Below are 20,685 nucleotides of genomic sequence, written 5' to 3'. Positions count from 1 at the left end.
ATATAAATTCACCGTCGTCTTTTATTTTGCTTTTGCCAAGCTTTTGTTCAGGGCATGGCTGGTAATTTAGACTATCTCATTCTTGTTCTTGTTTATTAAGTAACGACAAGTTGATTCCAACTCAAAGCAGTTCCCTGTGTGCAACAGAACAAAACAAGGGTCCTGGGCCATCCTCACAATTGTTGCTATGTTGCAGCCACTGTCTCCGTCCATCGTGTTGAGAGTCTTTCTTTTGTTTGTACACCCTCCAGATTGCTAAGCATGATGACCTTCTCCAAGGACTAGTTCATTTGGATTCTAGGCAAAGTACATGTGGTAAGAAGCTTCTGAAGAGCATTCTCATCTTCTTTCAAGAGAGATTTGTTTATTCTTCTGCCACCATTTTATATTTCGTATTCTTCACCAAAATCATAATTTAAAGGCGTTAATTACTTAGTCTTCCTTATTCATTGTTCAACTTTTACATTTATATGAGGCATTTGAAAATGCCATGGCTCGCGTCAGGCCCACCTTAGTCTTTAAGGTAACATCTTTGCTTTGTAACACTTTAGAGAGATCTTTTGCAACAGATTTGGCCAGCGTGATGTGTCATTTAATTTCTTGACTGATGCTTCCGTGAGCAGTGATAATGGATCCAAGTAAATGAATCATTTCTCCATTTATCATGATGCTGTCTGTCCATTGGTCCAGTCATTAGGAGTTTTGTTTTCTTTACATTGAGGTGCAATCCACACAGAAGACAATAGTCTTCAAACTTCATCAGTAAGTGCTTCTAGTCACTTCTTTTAAAAAAAAATGTTTTGTTGGTGCATAATTTACGTATCTAATACTTCATTCGTTCAATCATATCAAGGAGAGTTGTGCAATCATTACCTTATGAATTTTAGAGCATTCTTCCCCCCACACACACACACTTCATGGTGAAATCGTCTTTAAAATGAGCTGTGCAGTCACAGTCAGTTCTAGTGCCACCGTCTCTTTCAACAAGCAAAATTGTGACTTCTGTACATGGAAGATTTTTAATGAATCTCCCTCCAACCCTGGTGCCGCATCCGTCTTCATCCTGTCCAGCTTCTTGGTTTGTTTGCTCCTCATACAGCTTGATTAAGTTTGATGAACGGCTACAATGTACCCTGATCTGATACAGTCATTTCCTAATTTCTAGCGGGCAATATCCCCTTGTTCTGTTTGGACAGCTACCACTTGGTCTGTGTTCAAGCTCCGCTTAAGCACAATTAAGTTGTCTGTTATTCCTAATCTTCACAATCTTATCCATAATTTTTTGTGATCCGCACAGCCAAATGCCTTTGAGTAGTCAATCTACTTTCAGCCAAGACCCATCTCACTCTACCAGTGATCTCTCTCTTTCAAGTACTTCATTTCATTTTTTACAACACCTTTCCTAGATTCGTGCTTTGTTCATTGCACTTCTCATCACTAATGGATGTTGTAGATGCTTCTTCTCATTTTGATTTGTGCCACATCCTCAAATGAACGTCCTGAGGACTTGACTCCATCCATGCCCGTAACGTCAACTCTACTTTGAGGATGCAGCTCTTCCCCAATCGTATTTTGACTGCTTTCTAACCTAAGGAGCTCATCTTGTAGCACTTTATCAGACAGAATTCTTCTGGACATTTTTTTTCAGAAGCACACCACCCATTCTTCTTCCTGATCTAGCTTAGTCTGGAAGCTCTGCTGTAACCTGTCAACCATGGGTATGGCCCTGCTTGTTAGACTAGAAGACTCAGCATTTCAATGGCAGAGAATAGTTGCGATTCTGGTTCACAGTGCGCATTCTTCTCTTCATAGAGTGCAAATAGTGTGTGAGCATTATCTGATGGTGCCTTTACAGAAGTTGCACTTACAGGAGTATGATCTTAGATTCTCAAAATGGGAAATAGTCACATATATACCTTTGCCTAGCTTTTACAAAAAGCCATGATTAGAACAAAAAAAAATAACAACCCACATTTGTCTGATTATTCCATTCTTGCTCAATAGATGGTTCATTTACTTTCTTTTTCATTTTGCTGATTGTCTGCCTGCTCAGTTATTAAACATTGTGTTCTTTTAACTCAGATTCAGTTGATTTTTTTTAGTCTTCCTCTTGAGCTAATGTAGCTAGCAAGCATCTAACTTGTGGCAGAATGGTCTTCTGACCACAGCTCTGGATTGTTATCGCCATCTGTTGACGGGAAGAAGTAACGCTAGTGCCAGAGTAGTAAGCAAGCTCTTTAATTTTAGCAAAAGCAAATTAAGGATTGGAATTGCTCTCTCGATGCATGCTCTCCGTGTGTGATAATTAAAGTCAGTTTACAGATAAAAACTGTCATGGAATGCCGGCTGTTATAGAAAGAACTCTTTTTCTTTTATGCTTTTTCGTTAACAATATTCAAGATGTCAGTTATTGTGAAATTGACATCTGACCCCTGTCTGGATTCCTTATGCCATGTTCCTGAAGGGATTACAGAAAAATATCAGCATTTCAACTTTCTTCATTTGGTCCTGGGAGGTCAGGCATCGCTGTACAGCCAAAATGGAATCACGAGAAATTTTCAGAAATCCTGGCAGTCAGTGCACATTCACAGTTTCGTACGCTTTTGCATCATCGCTGCTGAATTGCTAATGAAGAGCCCAATATAGCTTCTGATGCATTTCAGATATCCTGGGTGGTGACTGGCTAGAATGTTCCTGACATCACAACATACAGATGTTGACTTTCTATTGTCTCTGAGTCCCTGGCAAGTGCGTTAGTCCGCTCTTGCAGCTCGCTCCAAATGCCTGCCTGATCAGGTGGTGGCTGGGTTGAGGAGTGATGCTGAGGATCAGTTTACAGGGACTATGGAGAGTACATCTTTATTAACTCTGTATGATGAAGCCAAGGCCAGTACAATGAAGGTAGGTGACTCGTAATTCCTTTGCTACATGTGTTCAAAAGGTAATTGAGTGTATGAAGGAGTTAACCCTGTTCCCTTAGTATCATAGTTGTTGTTAGGGATATGTGTGGCCATGTTTTTAACCTGCCCAAAATGAGATCACATTTGGAAATGGTTTCAGCTTGTTTTGCAAAGATCCGTTTTTTCAGGTTGATAGAATGAGAAGCAAGAGTCACTCCTTGACTTTTCAGCTACAGAACATGTCATCTTCCCTGCGTCCCCAAATTGTTGGTGACACCCTCTTACACTTTGTTGATGGGAAGGTTTGCCTGTTTGCTCATGGATATTTGTGGATCGCAGTTGGTAAAATGACCTAAAGGGTTTACCTTAAGATAGGCTTATCATAAAAAAAAATTTTTTTTTTTAAGATAGGCTTACTGTATAGAATGGCTTGTTCCGTCTTAAAATGTTTTCATTGTGGAGCAAATACAATGTGAATGAGACTCTTAGAAATTAAGAAACAAAGAACCTAGACTTTCAAACCTCAAGTTAGTTTTTTGCAACCTGTCTTGAGGGAAGAGGTGGAATAGTTTTTAAAGTGTTTATGAAAGAGCAAAATCTAGGTCTGTCTTTGCTATGAGTACAATAGGCAAATATCATATGGAAGAAACAGCCACGGCTAGTCAAGCTGTAATTTTTAGGAGTACCTGATTTCTGTGTAGAAAACCTAAAAACTTGGGCATTCAGCTCAATATTTCATGTGATTTTCAAAACTAGAATCTCAGCAAAGCAGTGACAGTGAAGTAAAGCATGTCCATTAGTGTGTAACGGAAATGTTTGGGGTAGGGGGTGGGGGGTGGGAGTTTTGCTTACTTTTTGCTTGAGATTGTCTGAAAATTTTGATAGTATTTGGAATTGCCATGGTACTTTCACCTTTCATTCCCAATTCTGAAACAATTATTTTCGTTTTAAGAAGGAACTGACTTCTTTTTCAGAGGAGAAAGGTTAATCGCTAAAGGGTCTTTTATCACTGCTGTATATAATTACTTCCCCTTTTTTGTCTCTTCTGGCTCCCGATTATATAAGTAATATGCTCCTGAAAATATTAATAGTGAGTATTAAGATCAGAGTTTTGTATCGGATGCATTGCTCCAACCTCCTGCCAGGACAATTTCCCCATCACTTCTTTTATTAGCTTTAGACTTTCTGCTAAATTTTATATTAACTTCAAAGGAAGGAATTAAATAGCACATCTTCAATTGCTCTTGTCGATCCTTTTTGGTGCCTTTCGTCTTTTCTTTTTTCCCTTCCATTTTCTGTCTGTGTCTCGTTGGCTTTTTCTCTCTGTCTGTGTGTCTTTCTAAGTATTTGTCTCTCTCCTTTCCTCCCTGGTTCCCCAGAGGCCTGTGCCCTGCTCATAGCCGTTCCTCTCAGGATCCTCCCTTTCTGTCCATCTGTCTGCCTGGTGTTTCTGGGTCTCTTACCCTCCCTCCTTTTTTTCTCTCTCCTTTGCTTTCCACAATCTGCCTGTCTTCCCGTACCCGGCTGACTCCATCCCTCTGCCTGTCTGTCCTCTCCCTTTCCTTCCCCCTTTTTCTGTCATTTTGGTTTTTTAAATCCGTCTCCCCTCACCTTCCTTCTTTTTACCTTTCTTCTCTTCTCCTGCTTCCCTGCCCCCATTTGTCCCTCTTCTGGCTCCCTGCCTGTGTTCCCTCAGCCCTCTTTCTGCCTCCATCCTCCCTTCTCTGCCCTTTGCGTTCTTCCCCGCCCAGTACCCAGGTCCCTTTCCCCGCTCCTCTGTTCAAGCTTTACTGACATGCATCCACATGCTCTCCAAATTCTCATGTGGTTTCAGGAACATTGTAGAAACCTAGATCTACACTTGACTTTAAAATAATTTGCATTGGTGATAGTTGCTGGTTGCATTTTCATTGATATTCAACCCTAGGTTTTCTAAAGGAACTCTTAAGTAAAGAATTAAATACCATATTTCAAATAAGCAGATTTTACCTCTTACAGTTTTTTTGGGGGGTTCTTTTTGAGTTTTTTAAATTTTAGGTACCTATTTAGATGTGGGCTTGAGTATCACATCATGAAATCTTCATTTGAAGTGTTTTGTCTTTCAGAAATACCATTACTAGGCCATAAAAAGGGACCTATTTATCTAGTGATGGTCTTTGAGATTAATTCCTCAGGTTTTTAGAAAGACATCACTTTTGCCATTTAAGCACATTAAGACAAAACTCTACTTCATAATTATGCACCAGGTTATAAGTAAACTTGTATTCTCCTAAACCTCTGTGGACTTTTTAATACCAGTCTGTATTTTCCAAATGTGTTATAATATGTTAGGGTTTGCTCATTTTTTTTGCTTTTTATTTTGACGTAATTGTAAATTCACAGGAGGTGCCAAAAATAAAGATATTGTATGTATGTGTTTTGTTTTCTTTTGAGGTTGTTAAATGTTTTTCTCAAAATGTGTAGCTGGTGTCTGAGTATTTAATAGTCTGAAGAACAAAAGTTCACTTAGCATTCACCTGTTTATGTAATCACAAATTGAGCAGCTGTCAAAATACCGTTTTTATTCTGTTTTGTAAAGCAGATTCAGACAGCAATTTGAGCGGATGGCGTCCTATAATAGCACCACTCCGCGATAGCTAGCATAGAGCATTTATCAGAGAAGAAAGTTAAATGTGCAAGTATCAAGTTTTACTTGTAAAGTGTCTGCAAAGAAAATATCTACAGTACATCTCTGTAGCGCTGTGTTCCGTGTCTCCCTAACCCCGACCCCATGTACAAGTCACCCTCCTTTGAAATTATTTGGCACTTTTGATGCTTCTGTTGCTCTGTACCTCCTCGTTGTTAGCTCTTCTGCAAGAGAATCTCTCCCCTGTTCATGGGAAGCACAAGGTGGTAGTAAGATAGTACCAAGAAAATCATTGTCTCCATAGATTTGCTCGGCCAGACTGCCATGGGACACCCAAACCCTATTGTGATTTAATATATATTTAATTTAATATATAAACATATTAAAATATTTGATATATATTAAATACATTATTTCTCACCCCAAACTAGGTGTTTCTAGCCTTCCAAATCCCAAAGGAACTAGACCAGTGGTTCTCCTCCTTCCTGATGCCGTGACCCTTTCATACAGTTCCTCATGTTGTGGTGACCCCCAGCCATAACATTATTTTCATTGCTACTTCATAACTGTAATTTTGCTAGTTATGAATCATAATGTAAATATCTGATATGCAGGATGTATTTTCATTGTTACAAATTGAACATAGTTAAGCATAATTAAAGCATAGTAATTAATCACAAAACAATATGTAATTATATATTTTGAAATATGTATGTGCTTTTTGATGGTCTTAGGCTACCCCTGTGAAAGGGTCGTTCAGCCCCCAAAGGCATCGAGACCCACAGGTTAAGAACTGCTGAACCAGAGGAAGACCTAAAACCCAATTAAACTCTCTCTGCCCCAGCCTCCCCTTCCCACTTGATGAGCTCCAGGTTTTGTTCATTTGTTTGTTTGTTTATAGCTCAGTGATTGTTTATAGGTTCAGGTGTTGTTATTTATAGGCATTGATAGAGAGAAATAGATATTTACATACTGTGGTGGTGCTGTGGGTTAGACCTTGGACTGCTAACTGCAAAGTCACTCCAAGCCCACCAGATACTCCGTAGGAGAAAGATGTGGAAGGCTGGCTGCTCCCAGAGACGTTCAGTCTGGAAAACTCTGTATCAAGGATCCATCAATAGCAGTGGACTTGCTTAGGGGCTCTGCTCTGTAAATGTGTGTTATATGTGTAGTTTTATAACGTATCAAATATGTAAAGCCTAAAAACAACAAGGGTTGTTAATTGAGATGTATGTGTGGACTTCTGAAGAACTGAGAAGCCACATGCAAAACTCTGGATGGACGCTGCCAGAAAGCACATGGAGTGTCTAAATCAAGACTCAACTACTATGTTGATGTTAAATTGTTTTTTATATATTAATATTTTTTAAAACATTTTATTAGGGGCTCATACAACTCTTATCACAATCCATACACACATCAATTGTGTAAAGCGCATTTGTACTTCATTCTCAAAACATTTTATCTCCATTTAAACCCCTGGCATTAGGTCCTCATTTTTCCCCTCCCTCCCCACTCCCCCCCCTCTCCCTCATGAGTCCTTGATAGTTTATAAATTGTTATTTTGTCATATCTAGCCCTCTCCTACGTCTCCCCTCGCCCACTTTTCTGTTGTCCGTGTTAAATTTTCCTGTGTAACCCAAGCCTCTTTTCATTTCTTCTTAGTTGCTTAGAAAAGTATGAGGTCTCCTTCTACAATGGCAGGCACTTCCACCGAAACCGCATGCAGTTTTTTTTGTTTGTTTGTTTGTTTTCAGGAAGTTTGAAAATACACAATGACTGAGACTAAGCCCATCAGATGTCAGACCACTGCATGGATCACCAGAGAGCAATAAGGGAAGGCTTTATTAACCCAGCACTTGCAGAGTGCTAGCCACACCACAGATTCACTGAACAGATAGAACGAATGGCAGCAAAAATTATATTCTTCATTTGAACTCCCAAGGAGACTGCCATCAAGGAAGCAAAAGAAATGTATTATTGCTGACAACTGAAGCAACTAGATGTGGTGGACATAGCTAGAAAATCCGCTAGGAAGGACATTTTTTAAATTTAAGTGAAAGGTATCAGACTCTCTGAATCTGTTCATTTTGTTCAAAGCTAGAGAAATCTGAGCCAATTTAATCAGACAGGTCTTAACCCTTGAAAGAGAACTGATACCTGCTTCCTAAGAACAGTATACAGTGTGAAATTCTCCAGACTGCTAGGTGGGCGGCATCATCAACCTCTGAAGTTATTTGCACTTTATTTTACACACCCTTTTATAGACTGTGAAGGTAGATGGTAACTGACAGGCAGCACTGGTCTACCTCAAGCTGTTGTTCAGCCATTTTCACTGACCATGAAAGACTGACTGAGAGGAGAAATAAAGTATTTTCCAGCCTCTTTTCCCTAACATAACCCGGACAGGCTTTCTTGAGAGAAGGTAGTTATTCTTTATTAGAATGTAGCCAGCCATTCACAAAGCGAAGGGTGTCCCATTGGTTTTTGTGAAGTAATCCTGCCCACTGTAACCTAAATGAGTATCCTGTAAAGGACATGGATCTTTGTCATATGAAGGAAATGGATCCTGTTAGATCTACTGATTCAGGGGCTGGAGAATGCGAAGTTGGTGAAAGGCATTCAGTCCTCAAACCTTTGGATGGATGAAACCGATGTGCCAGGAGCGCAGTAGGAGTTCGGCTAAGACTGGTGATGGAGCTTTGTACTTTTCAGACCCTCGGAGAATTTTCATTGTGAGTCAACGATAAGATTGAAAGGCGACTTCTGGGTAAAAAAATCCAGGGAGTGAAATTTAACTGTATTCATAGTACAGAGGGAGAGAAAAGGAAAAGGGCACATGAAAGAATTTTCAAGGATTGAAGGGGAAACTACACTAGTCTAGTTAAATCCCACAGAGACCAAAAGTGTCACACGGAGTTAACCCTCCTACTGCCCCACACTGTGTAAAGTATATGCATATTCATTGGCAGCATCAGGAATGGCTGAATATAGAAACAGGAATTATGCTGCTGGTGATATTCACCTTTATCTGTTAGCTATGAACTACAAAGATTCGGTGAGCCTGACAAGAAACATCTTAATAAAGAATAGAATGAATGAGATTAGGCTACGCACAGGGTTGATATTCTCTAACTACTGATAATGCCTTTGGTGTTTTGCTTTAGGAAGGAATTTACTTCTATGGGTCTTATTGTTTATAAAATGTAGCTTTGAGGTCAAGATAGAAGAAATAGTTCCCTTCATTATGCAGTTCTCTCTAGGCAGTTTCATAGCTTTAAAGCTTCTCTAAGTAGATAATGTACACACTCCTCACTAAGCAGCATGGTTTGGTTCCAGAGAGAACACATGGTTTGGTTCCAATGTCTTACAATGACTGGTGTCGCCCTTCACCCACTTTTCTGTGGTCCATCCCCCAGGAAGGAGGTTATATGTAGACCATTGTAATTGGTTTATCCTCCCCCCCGCCACCTTCCCCTTACCTCCTGGTATCACTACTCTCATTATTGGTCCTGAGGGGCTTATCCTGGATTCCCTGTTTCCAGTTCTAATCTGTACCCATGTACATGCTCTGGTTTAGCCGGATTTGTAAGGTAGAATTGGGGTCATGATAGTGGCGGGGAGGAAGCATTAAAGAACTAGAGGAAAGTTGAATGTTTCATCATTGCTATACAGCACCCTGACTGGCTCATCTCTTCCTTGTTACCCTTATGTAAGGGGATGTCCAATTGTCTACAGATGGGCTTTGGATCTCCACTCTGCATGCCTCCTCATTCACAATGATATGGCTTTTTGTTCTGGGTCTTTGATGCCTGATACCTGATCTTGTCAACATCTAATGATCACATAGGCAGGTGTGCTTCTTCCATGTGGACTTTGTTGCTTCTCAGCTAGATGGCCACTTGTTTATCATAAAGCCTTTAAGGCCCCAGATGCTATGTCTTTTGATAGCCGGGCACCATCAGCTTTCTTCACCACATTTGCTTATGCACCTATTTTGTTTTCAAAGATTGTGTTGGGAAGCTAAACATTATGGGATGCTAGGTTAGTAGAACAAAGTGTTCTTGCAGTGGGGAATCTTTGAGTAGAGGCCCAGTGTACATATAAATAAATAGATGTACATAGATCTTTTTCCCTATCGTTGTATATAAATGTATTTGCATACGTATATGCCTGTATTTAGACCTCTATAAATGCCCTTTGCCTCCAAGTTCTTTCCTCTATTTCCTTTTACTTTCCTCCTGTCCCACTATTAAGTTCGGCCTTCATTTGGGTTTCAGTAATTCCTCTCATTTACACCTTGATCAAGCCCCACCCCAGACATCCTAAGCCCTCCTTGCCATGGATTTTTAGATCACTTGTTGTTCCATTGTCCCTGGGTTGTTAACACCCACTTCCTTTCTCCACCTCCCCCTCTCCCGCGTCTCCTCTGGAACCGTGGGTACTGTTGTTTTCTCTTCCGGATTGTTTGTCCTGCCTATCTTGTTTAGCTAGACATAACAGAGACAATAATAAGCACAAAAACAACACAGAGCAAAGCAATGCAACAACATAAAAAAAACACAACTACCAAAAAAAAAAAAAGAAAGAAAGAAAAGCCTATAAATAGTTCCAGGTCTGTTTGTTGATCTTTAGGAGTGTTTTCCTGTTGAGTCTGATGGAGTGCCATTCCCTGGCCCCATGTCTATTTTTTATATTCCCCAGGGACTTCATTGCTTTGCCCCCCTTGCTGTAAATAATAGGTTAACCACTGGATGGGTATATTTCAAGTAGTTGTGTTCACCTCTTTTAGCCTGAAACAGATTCTTAGGCTGACCTTTTAGATATCAGTGACAGCAAGGACAAGGAAACCTGATGGAGCAATAGTTAAGTACTAGGCTGCTTAACTGACAGCTCAGTAGTTTAAACCCACGAGCCACTTTGGGGAAAAAGACCTAGTGGTCTGCTCCTGTAAAGATTAAAAGTCAAAACAAAACCCCCTGCCATCAAGTCGATGCCAACTCATAGTGAACTTTACTGGGCAGGGGAGAACTGCCCCTGTGGGTTTCCAAGACTGTATCTCTGGGCGCAGAAAGCTTTGTCTTTCTCTTACAGGGTGGCTTGTGGTTTCGAGCTGCTACCCTTTTGGTTAGCAGCCCATTTTGTAACTACCTTGCCACTTTGTCAAGATTACAGCCTAGGAAATCCTATGGGGCAGTTGTACTCTATCCTATAGAGTTACTGTGAATTCTGGTTGACGTGACACACAAAACGACAGTAAACACTTACTAACACCTGGGGTAATTTCTTGTCGATTCCTGTGCTGGCAAATCCCATGCCCAAGCAGGCTTAAGTGGCTGCTGAAATGGTAGGCTTTATCCCAAGATAAAAGAAGTTTTCTTGTTTGTTTTACTGGGTACCAAAAAGCTGGAGCATTCCTTTTACTTGAAGATTTTGATAGGAAAAATGATTTTACTTAAACACTGTAGTGTTTTGGAAAAGGATGAAATTTGTGTGAGCTTTTAATATAAAATTAGAAGCTTCGAATGGAGGCTCTTGAGGTAAGCACGTCCCCTTAGCCCCTGCACACACGCATGCAAATGTTGGGCCTGACTCTCCTATAGGCGCTCTGTAGGGCATGGGTGTTGAAAGGCTGAAGAAATGCCAGGCTGCTGCACTCAAGGATGGGACTTCTCCCCACCCACTGTCATGCAGAGGGTGAACCTGGGACCTAGAGTGGTCTGCCAAGGAGAGAGCTAACGGTTTCAGAGTGCCTCGACTGGGAGAAAGGCCATGCTGGCTCCTTTACCTTTCTCCTCTTTCCAGATCAGAAATCTGTGAGACTCTGCAACCAACCAGTCACAACTGGCAGAGCTAAATCTTAAACCCCGTCAAATGTCTAATGCCAGTGCCCTTGTTCCTCTCAAACACATGACCTTTTCCTCAGGCAATAACCTGTCATTTTAAGTTAAAAAAAAATCCTTTAGTCTGTGTTCAAGTAATATGATGTGTTAGCAAGTATCTCTACTGCTACAGATTGGGTGTATGACTTTGGACAAGCCATTTGACCTTGGGGCTCTGCTCTAATAACTTGCGTGCTGAATTATGAGGTTGAACTAGGTTGTCTCTAAGGTCTTGTGAGGTTCTACTTGATTCTCTTCCAAACTCTAAGGCCTTCACTTCCTCAGATTGTGCCCTTTCTTCTTTGCCCACTGCTGTCATTGCCTTAGCAGTACCTTATTCATTACTTAAATTATGATTCCGCTGCTTTTCAGACTTCACGCTTTCAATTCATGATTAAATCATTGGTTTGTTTTACAAAAAGTATAGTATGCCTTTGATAACAAAAAAAATCAGTACTTGATGAGGGCTGTCATCGTGTGTTTACCATTTGATAGTTGATGGAAATTATGTTGAACGACTTTTTTGTTTGACTGTTACATAGATTTTTTTTAATCCAGTCATTTGATGATTTAGGTGGCAGATCACTTTGATTAGATTGACGTAGCAGAGTGTCACTTTAAAAAACTAGGCCTTCGTTTATGATACTTGTCTTTCTCTGTTCTTTTAGCTAAACATAGAAACATGGAAGATTGAAAACAACTGTGATGATATACCAGGCTCTCAATGATTCTGTTTAAGTGCAAACATTGTGCTTTGAGGAGCTCTGCCTGCTCCACAATATTACTATTATACCTCTTGATGCTTACATCTGATCACAGTGTTGCCCCTTGGATTTATCTGATTCTGTTTAGTGACACCAGAATTGTCCACAGAAGATAGAAAAGCTATATACTGTAGTTTGGGTTTTTTAAGAGTTGTTTACTGGCTATGAGGTATTCGCTTGCACCCAATAAAATATGCAAATCAAAAAGTAGTGTTAAAAAGTCATAGACACCACTCTTTAATATCAAAATGTCTTATTGTTTCTTGACATCTCCTCCACCTAGCCCCATCCACTTCTATGCCTCTCTCTAAACCTTTTTCCAAGAGTTCTGTGCCCTTCAGCTTACACTACACCACAGCAGAATGGCAGTTTGGGGCCTCCACGGGGGACTCAAATCATGTTCTTTTCAATGTTCTTGGAGTTTGGGGAATAAAAAGAAATCTGAAGGAACAAGAGGAGAGCTGTAGAGTGGATGGGGTAAGGTTTCCCAATGAGATGTTTGTAGGATATAACCCTGGCTGCGCTCTAAGAAGGAAGAGAAAATACTACACAGCATACCCTTCCTGGACTTTCTCTCACCAAATGCAGTTTTCTCTTTTCTTAAAATTCATTCCTTCTCAAACAAAAACAAAAAAAACCCGAATTCCTCCTAACCCCCTGTAGTCAACCTGTGCCTTTCCAGTAAACCTAGTAGGTCAATGATTGCTGTGGAATGTCCCCCCAAAACCCAGTTGCTATAACCTTCAGAGCTGCCCTTTCTACTTTGAATTTCACTGGCCCAGCAGATTCTTTTGGAAGGTACTGTTAAGAACAGATTTTTTTTTCCCCAAAGGCACCTTAATCAGATGAGACTAAGACAAGTGTATAACTGAGAGAACTTGTCTGCATCCATCTGCTGATCAGAGACATATTTGAATGAGTTTTATTTGGAATGACCACATGCATATATGAACTGGAGTCTACTAGCTATACTTTTTGACTGGCCCTAGTATAATAGGTGCGTTCGCGCTATCCCCTATTAAAAAAAATAGGGGAAAATAAAAAGACAATTCTGGCATTTTTTTATGTCACTTAAAATAGTCATTCTATACTATTTACAGATATTTGCTTTTAACAGACAGTGAATTTCTTTGAAAATGTTAAATGGCTTATTGCAGCTTATTGTTCTAATCTAGAGTATGATTGTTCAAAATTACAAACAAAAAAACAGCAACCAAAAAAACAATGTCCAATTGGACACCCCACACACACAGAAGGGTTACAAGGAAGGGTGCAGTATAGCACAGATGTAGCACACATCATTCCTCTAGTTCCTGAATGCTGCCTCCACCCCCCACACCCCCACTACCATGACCCATTTCTACCTTACAAATGTGACCAGACTGGAATGCACACATGGCTACAGATAAGAGCTCTCGACACATGGAATTCAGGACAGATAAAACCCTCAGGAACAGTAGTGGGAGTAGCAATATTATCTGGGGAGGGGGAGGGGGGAGAGAAAAGGGGGACCCCATCATAAGGTTAGATTATAGATCCCCCCAGGGGTTGAATAACAGAAATATGGGTGATGGGAGACAACAGAAAGTGTAAGACAGGAAATAACAATAATATATCATTAATCAAGGATTCACAGGGGTGGGAGGGTGGGGGAGGTAAAGGGAAAAAGAGGAGCTGATACCAAGTCCTCAAGTAGAAAGAGAATGTTTTGGAATGTTGATGGCAACATATGTACAAATGTGCTTAATACAGTTGAATGGTGGGATAGTCATAAGATTTCTAAGATCCTCCCAATAAAATGATTAATAAAAATCATAATTGTGTTAAAGTGATCAATTGCTTAAATTCATGTCACTTTTTATTTTGCTACATATTTGTATTACATTGTACAGCTGTTTATTTTCTTTGGGAATTGTAGCTGTTTTATTTTTGATAGAAAAATAATGATTTCATTAGGGGAAAAAAATGTCATTTAGTTGAAGCCAAGTCATAGTGACCCCTTTGTGTGTTGGAGTAGAACATCTCCATAATGTTTTCTTAGCTGGAATCTTTTTTTTCCCCTTTAATCACTTAATGCATTTTTTTTATTTAACTTCTCATTATAATTGTCTTATTGACATCTTACACAGTCCAATATATCCATTCACATACAATTCTGTTCATTCCCATCAAGTGGAGTTATACAATCATTGGCTCCCTATAACACACACACACACACACCCAAGCCACCCCCACCCCTGCCTTTTTGTACTCTCAGGGAACCATTACAGTACTCCTGTTTCTGGAGGGTTATCTGTCTTGGCTTTCATGTACCAGACAATCTTAAATATACTAATGAACACGCACAAATATAACATGATTAATGAGGTAAAACAAAATGTAGCCTTAATAATAAGGGGAGGGAAAAAAATTTTTTTAACTAGCAGATAATTATGTGACTCATCAGTGCCAATCCTCACCCTGGATTTATCATCCTTTCCATGTGGCCCTTCTGAGAAGGGACTATCCAATTATCTTACAGGTGGGTTTGGGGTCTCAATTGCATCCACATCCCTTCACATCGAGTTGGTTGTATGTTTTTGAACTTTTGATACCACTTGCCGTCAACATCTCATGATTACACAGGTTCATAGGCTGGTGATTCTTGCATGTGGGCTTTGTTGCTTCGCTGCTAGATGACTGCGGTTTTAATTACAAGCATTTAAGACCCCAAACACTATCTTTTGATAGCAGGGCACCATCAGCTTTCTTCACCACATTTGCTTATGCACCTATTTTGTCTCCGATGATCATGGCAGGAAGGTGATCATGTCATACATTGTCACATTATTAGAACAAACCATTCTTGTACTGAAGCAGAATTTAAATAGAAGCCCAAAGTCCATCTGTTTCCTCGTTACATACATTCATACTTACATATATATGTAAATATTTGGGGGAGGGTTTCCCCTTCTACCCCACAGTTATGCTTTCCCATTATTCACATTTCATTAATTACTCTCAGATACAATTCAGTTGTTCAAATACATCGAGAAAAGTTACATACTCCTCGCCGCTAATTTTAGAGCATTGACTATTCTCTTGTACCCATCATTATTGACTCCCGCTCCCCCCTCTCATGCCCCCCAGAAACCATTGGTCCAGTCGCTGTCTCTGTAGGGTTGGCTTGGCTAGAATCATGATGGAAGTAAATCACCAGCCTTTTTTTTTTTTCACAGCACTCCTGAATGGATTTGAACTACCAACCACTAGTTCAGTCGCCAAGCACAAATCACACTGGCATCTCACTGGCTTCTCTTAAATCCATGCAATTGTAGCTTCAAAAGAAAACATTATAAATCATTGTTCTTGGCCTGTCCGAAGGCCCAGGGACCAGGAGGGCCAGGCCGACCCACTCTCACTGGTGCAGGGGAAAAAAAAATCATTGTTCTTGGCATCATAATTCCTGGTTGTGCTCTTGGACAGACCTTATTTTTCTTTAACAATAAAATGAAGGTAATGGCTCCCTCACAACGCTCACTGTACTGTATACTCATTCCTCATTGGATACCATCTCCCTCTCCTTTCAGCTTCGACTAGTTAACTCTCTGGGCTTCAGTTGATTTATTGAAGCTCAGAGAAGTAGTAGACTCAGATTAATTGTAGCTAAATGTTCTGACTTAACTAGGACTAGAAAATAAAATCACTCATCGTGGTTTGTTTAATTTCTGAATCTTGATGATTGTCTCATTTTCCTCAAGTAATTCTTTGAACATTTTGTTTTATTGTAATTTTAGGCCACTAAGAGGGATGATATATGTGATTCAAAACAGTCCGTTTTAGTCCAGGACTCTCCAGTGGTAACAAGGACATGGGACTCCTCCTGCCAGATTCCAGATGGTTCAGTACCGTTGACATCCTGGTTGACACCCGTGGAAAAGAACCTGGGATTATTTTATTTTATTTTTGTGGGACACCACATCCCCGACTCCATAGAACACATCAGGTAAGATTCTCCTCAAGTCATTTAAGAAGAATGTCCCTCATCCCCCACCAAGTTTACATATAAAAAGCAAGGAGCCAATGTATCATATGCCTCCCTTCCCTACATTTGCAACTAATACTGTTTTCACAGTGAATTAATTATCTTTGGTATGGTATCTATTTAAGATAAACATGTTTATTAGCGATTTAAATTGCTTCTGGCTCTAGAATCTGTTGAAAGCTTTATCTATTTTCTTTTACTTCTCAAATATATTTTTGATTCCTTGAAATCTATTTAGAAGTTTAATTGCAAAATATATTTTTATGAAAAGAAGTGTTGCGTTATCCCTTGTGCATTTTATTAAATGACATTACAGTTATAGAAAACTTCAAATAATTTTGTCACGAATGCCCCTAGATTTAACTATTAATATCTTACTACACTTGCTTTGTCCATCTCTGAATCTCCCGCCATCCATCTGTCCATCTATTTTTCATGTAATTTAAAATAAATTATTGAAATCAACACAGTTCTCCTAAGAAAGTGGTTCTCAACCTTCCTAAAGCTGCAACCCTTTAATATAGTTCCTCATGTTGTGGTGACCCCCAACCATAAAATTATTTTCATTGCTGCTTCATAACTGTAATTTTGCTACTGTTATGAATTGGGTGACCCCTGTGAGAACCACTGTCCTAAAATGACAACTGCCTTTAGGCTTAATCTCTGCTATGTTTATACTTGATTTCAAGTATGTATATACTTGATATAAAGGACATAGTACTTTTCTTAAACAAACCATTGCAATGAAATATGTTAATATCTTATGTATTTGAAGTCACGTAGATTCTACTCATAGATCCTCTGGTAGAGCATATCGTCTGACACTGATTTATGTACCAGAAATTTCCATTGCTTTACTCATATTGCCAAGCAAAGTTGTTAACCTAAGTTCACAAGAATATTTTGTATAGAGCCATGCACCTTTTTTCTATATCACATCATTTTTGAGTAAAAGAATTCCATTGTTATCTAAATCTACATGAATAATTCTCCAACCTTTGTCTGTCATCTTTAGCTGTCTCATTTATTAATGTTTCTTATAAAATTTAACGATTACTGTGTATATTAAAATCCCCACACACCCTGATTTTATCTCTTCTCATTTTGTTGTAATGGTTTTCATTGGGATGTCTGTACCCCTAGAACTGTAAAATCCTTGCGAGCAGGGATGTTGCTTCAGTCTATGTGTATGTAACAGTATTCCTGGACCATAGAATGTACTTGCTCTGTTAATATTGTGCAGTGAATAAGTGGAAGATAGGTTTCAAACTGGATTAATTCCCTTTTCCTCTTTCTTGTTAAGGCTTCACGTTCCCTGTAGAATTCCATAATAACCTTTACTAATGAGGATGTCTGATACTGTTACTATAAAAGGTGAATCTGAAACAATGAAGAATTTGGAGGCAGAAGTGAAAGATAAAACCAAAGTTGAAAATCTTATCAAGTCAGAAAACTGTAGGAAGATTTTGGCAGAGAAGAATGAACGGTGTATTGACAACAATATTGATTTGCAGGTAAACAGGATTTGCTTCCTGGCTAAACACACAATTCAAAATAGAATTTTAATTCTTTCCACACAAAACTCACTTTGCAGAATTTTTGTCAAAAGGATCAATTGATAGTTCGGGGCACCATCACTACCTGGTGGTTTTTTTATGTAGTTGTTTGTTTAACTTCTTACTGCACATTAAGTGAATGTTTACGGAGCACATTATTAGTTTTATATTCAACAATTCATACAAGTTTCGGCAGCTCACTGATTGCAGCCCCACATGTAACATCACTTAGCCCACTTCCTCCTTGTGTTTCCTGTCTCCATTCCTACTTTCCTGACACGTCGAACTTTGTCTTTGGGTAAATGCTGCGCTTACAGTGAAGCTAGTAATTATCTCACTAGCTTCACTGGTCTCCTTATAGACCTGTCTGTTTTTGACTGAAAAGAGAACATGGGGTTAATTCATTTCCTGAAGAGTGTTTAGAGCCCATAGTCTTTGGGGTTCTAACTATCAGTCTCTACTCTTATAATTTTGAATTTTGTTTCACATACCTCTCTTTTAATGTGATCCTTTTCAGGGCAGATAGTACTAGCATCATCTAGTTCTCCTGGTCTGGATGTAATGGGGACTAATGTTCCCGCGGTCCATTCCTTCATTGGGTTATTTTTGTGTATCTTTGATCTTCATCACATTCTTTCCTCCAGACTAGGAGAGACCAATAGGTGCACCACATAGGGCCGCTGGCATGCTATTGAGACCCCAGTTGCTACTGACAAAGTAGGTGGTAGAACATTTGTCTACATGGACTATGTTCTACCCTGTGACCTTTCACCCCTTGGATTTTGAGCCATCTGAAATTAGCTTATTGCACCTAGTTCTTTGGTTTACTTTTATTATGTAGATTTTTAAATGGTATATTATCAATATGCTTTATATTGGTTTTCTTTTTCATTTCTCCCTACCAGTAATAATAATTAGTGCTTTGAGAATTCAGAGTGTAAACTAACAGTTCTTTGAGGAGAGAAACAGAGGGGTTGAAACTGGACCAAACTCTGTTGATGGAAACTGCCCCACAGGGAGCAGTGTTAGCACAGTTAAGAGGCTGGTAAAAAAGAAAATCACGTGAAGTTTGTGATGCTGTAACAAATTATCCCAAAACTTCACATGTCTAAAACATAATTTTAAAGCTGTATACATCTATGGTTATTTTTTTCTTTCATTACACCATTTTGTGGGTATGGGGCAAGGCTTGATAAGAGTGTCTTCTATTCCATGAGACATTGAAAAAGGTCCCTCCGTGCTATTTAGAACTGGTTCTCAACCTTCCTAATGGCGCGAACCCTTTAATACAGTTCCTCATGTGGTGACCCCCCAACCATAAAATTATTTTCGTTGCTACTTCATAACAGTAATTTTGCTACTGTTATCAATCATACAGTAAATATCTGATATGCAGGATGTATTGTCATTGTGACAAATTGAACATAATGAAAGCATAGTGATTCACCGCAAAACAATATGTAATTATATATTGTGAAATATTAATTTCTAATGACAAATAAATGAAATTTTGTCTTGAAGCATGGTGTAGCATGGGTAAGTCTTCATGCCGGGTACTCCTCTGTGGGCAGACTTGCCTGGAGATGGATAGAGGAGCGGTGTCTTAGTTCCTAAGACCATTGAAAATATGTCTTAGGCGACCCCCAAAGGGGTCGTGATCCATAGGTTGAGAACCGCTGATTTACAGGGTCGAGGACCGCTGCACTCACATATCAGACCCCTTGGTGGCAAAGGCCAGAGGCTGAGCTGAACTGGAGCTGGACGAACAGGGAGCACCTACCCACAACTCCTCCAGCATGGTGGGCCCCAAGTGGTCAGTTCTTTCTTACATGATACTTCAGAGCACCCACATAGACTGTGTCACGAGAGCTGGGGCCTAACCTTGAAAATCCCATAATCTTTGCTGCACCATCTTCTTTGGGTCACACTTACAGGTCAGCCTAATTTAAGGGAAGGGGAATTATCCCCACCTCTTCAGAAGTCTGGGTCAGAATGGATGCAGTGGCATGGCTCTGTGTGTGTGTGTGTGTGTGTGTGTTTGTGTGTGTGTGTGTGTGTGTGTTGTGAATAAAAAATTCTGTTTTTATTTGTTTGTTTGTTTTAATTTTATTTAATCATTTTATTGGGGGCTCGTACAACTCCTATCACAATCCATGCATCCATTCATTGTGTCAGGCACATTTGTACATTTGTTGCCATCATCATTCTCAAAACATTGGCTTTCTACTTGAGCCCTTAGTATCAGCTCCTTATTTTTCCCCCAAAACATTCTATTTTCAGAGAGAGAAAACTATCCTTTCTATAGTCTAAAGACTTCCAGGGCTCCATGCCAAGAGTCAGCTTCACTGTTGTTGTTGTTTTTGCTGATAAAGAAGGTTCTTTTCAAGGTTATCTCATGCCTTCATTCACGCAAAAACTTACTTTACTTCCTATGCCCTGACAAACATTGTGTTAGAAAATAACAGCAGCTTCTACAGTTACAGAATAGCTCCCGGGACCCACTGATTAAGTTTAGTCAAGTACCAGTTAGCTCAGAAATTTAGGAAGTAACATACTTGTTTTTCCCCTACTCCTTTTCAGTAACAACACTTTAAAAAATAACAACAGCAGCAAATTGCCATGCCTTTAATATGCCATGCTCATTGATGGCAGCATTCAGGAACTTGATTGAATCAAAACATTTGCAAAGATCCTCTTACATCTTTGCAATATTTCACTATAGTTTCTTTTCTACACCAGTGTTCACTCTGCTTATCAGCAAGTATTTGCTTTGGGATGTTTTTGGCACCTTCCCCATCTCTTCTGTTGCCCTTGGCAATAGCAGAAGGGCATTTTGATGATGGCTGTTGCATCAGGGCTCCGTAGTTTGTGCTATAAGCTGCCCATGCATTCTCCAAACATTTATTGAAAGCCTAGCTAATGCCAAAAATAGT

At 39.6% G+C, this 20,685-nt stretch overlaps 1 protein-coding gene across 9 annotated transcripts in view; it reads left to right on the top strand.

Annotated features, from left to right (window-relative positions):
- R3HDM1 (R3H domain containing 1) overlaps nucleotides 1-20,685 on the top strand; it is a 192,284-nt gene that overhangs the window by 67,368 nt on the left and 104,231 nt on the right. For 8 of the 9 annotated variants that reach the window (XM_004703886.4, XM_045299778.1, XM_045299765.1 and 5 more), the window contains exons 2-3: nucleotides 15,949-16,157; nucleotides 17,500-17,710. In XM_004703886.4, the coding sequence (XP_004703943.1) occupies nucleotides 17,540-17,710 (171 nt within the window). In that variant the 5' untranslated portion in view covers nucleotides 15,949-16,157; nucleotides 17,500-17,539. Of the gene's footprint in view, nucleotides 1-2,814; nucleotides 2,902-15,948; nucleotides 16,158-17,499; nucleotides 17,711-20,685 lie in introns of those variants that run through there. The other variant, XM_045299756.1, reaches the window with a different exon arrangement.

This window comes from Echinops telfairi, unplaced genomic scaffold (genome assembly GCF_000313985.2).
Source record: "Echinops telfairi isolate 266 unplaced genomic scaffold, ASM31398v2 ScPeMD7_4;HRSCAF=17, whole genome shotgun sequence".
Taxonomy (NCBI): domain Eukaryota; kingdom Metazoa; phylum Chordata; class Mammalia; order Afrosoricida; family Tenrecidae; genus Echinops; species Echinops telfairi.
Note: the sequence above shows the minus strand (reverse complement) of the source record. Positions and strands in the feature narration are given on the sequence as shown.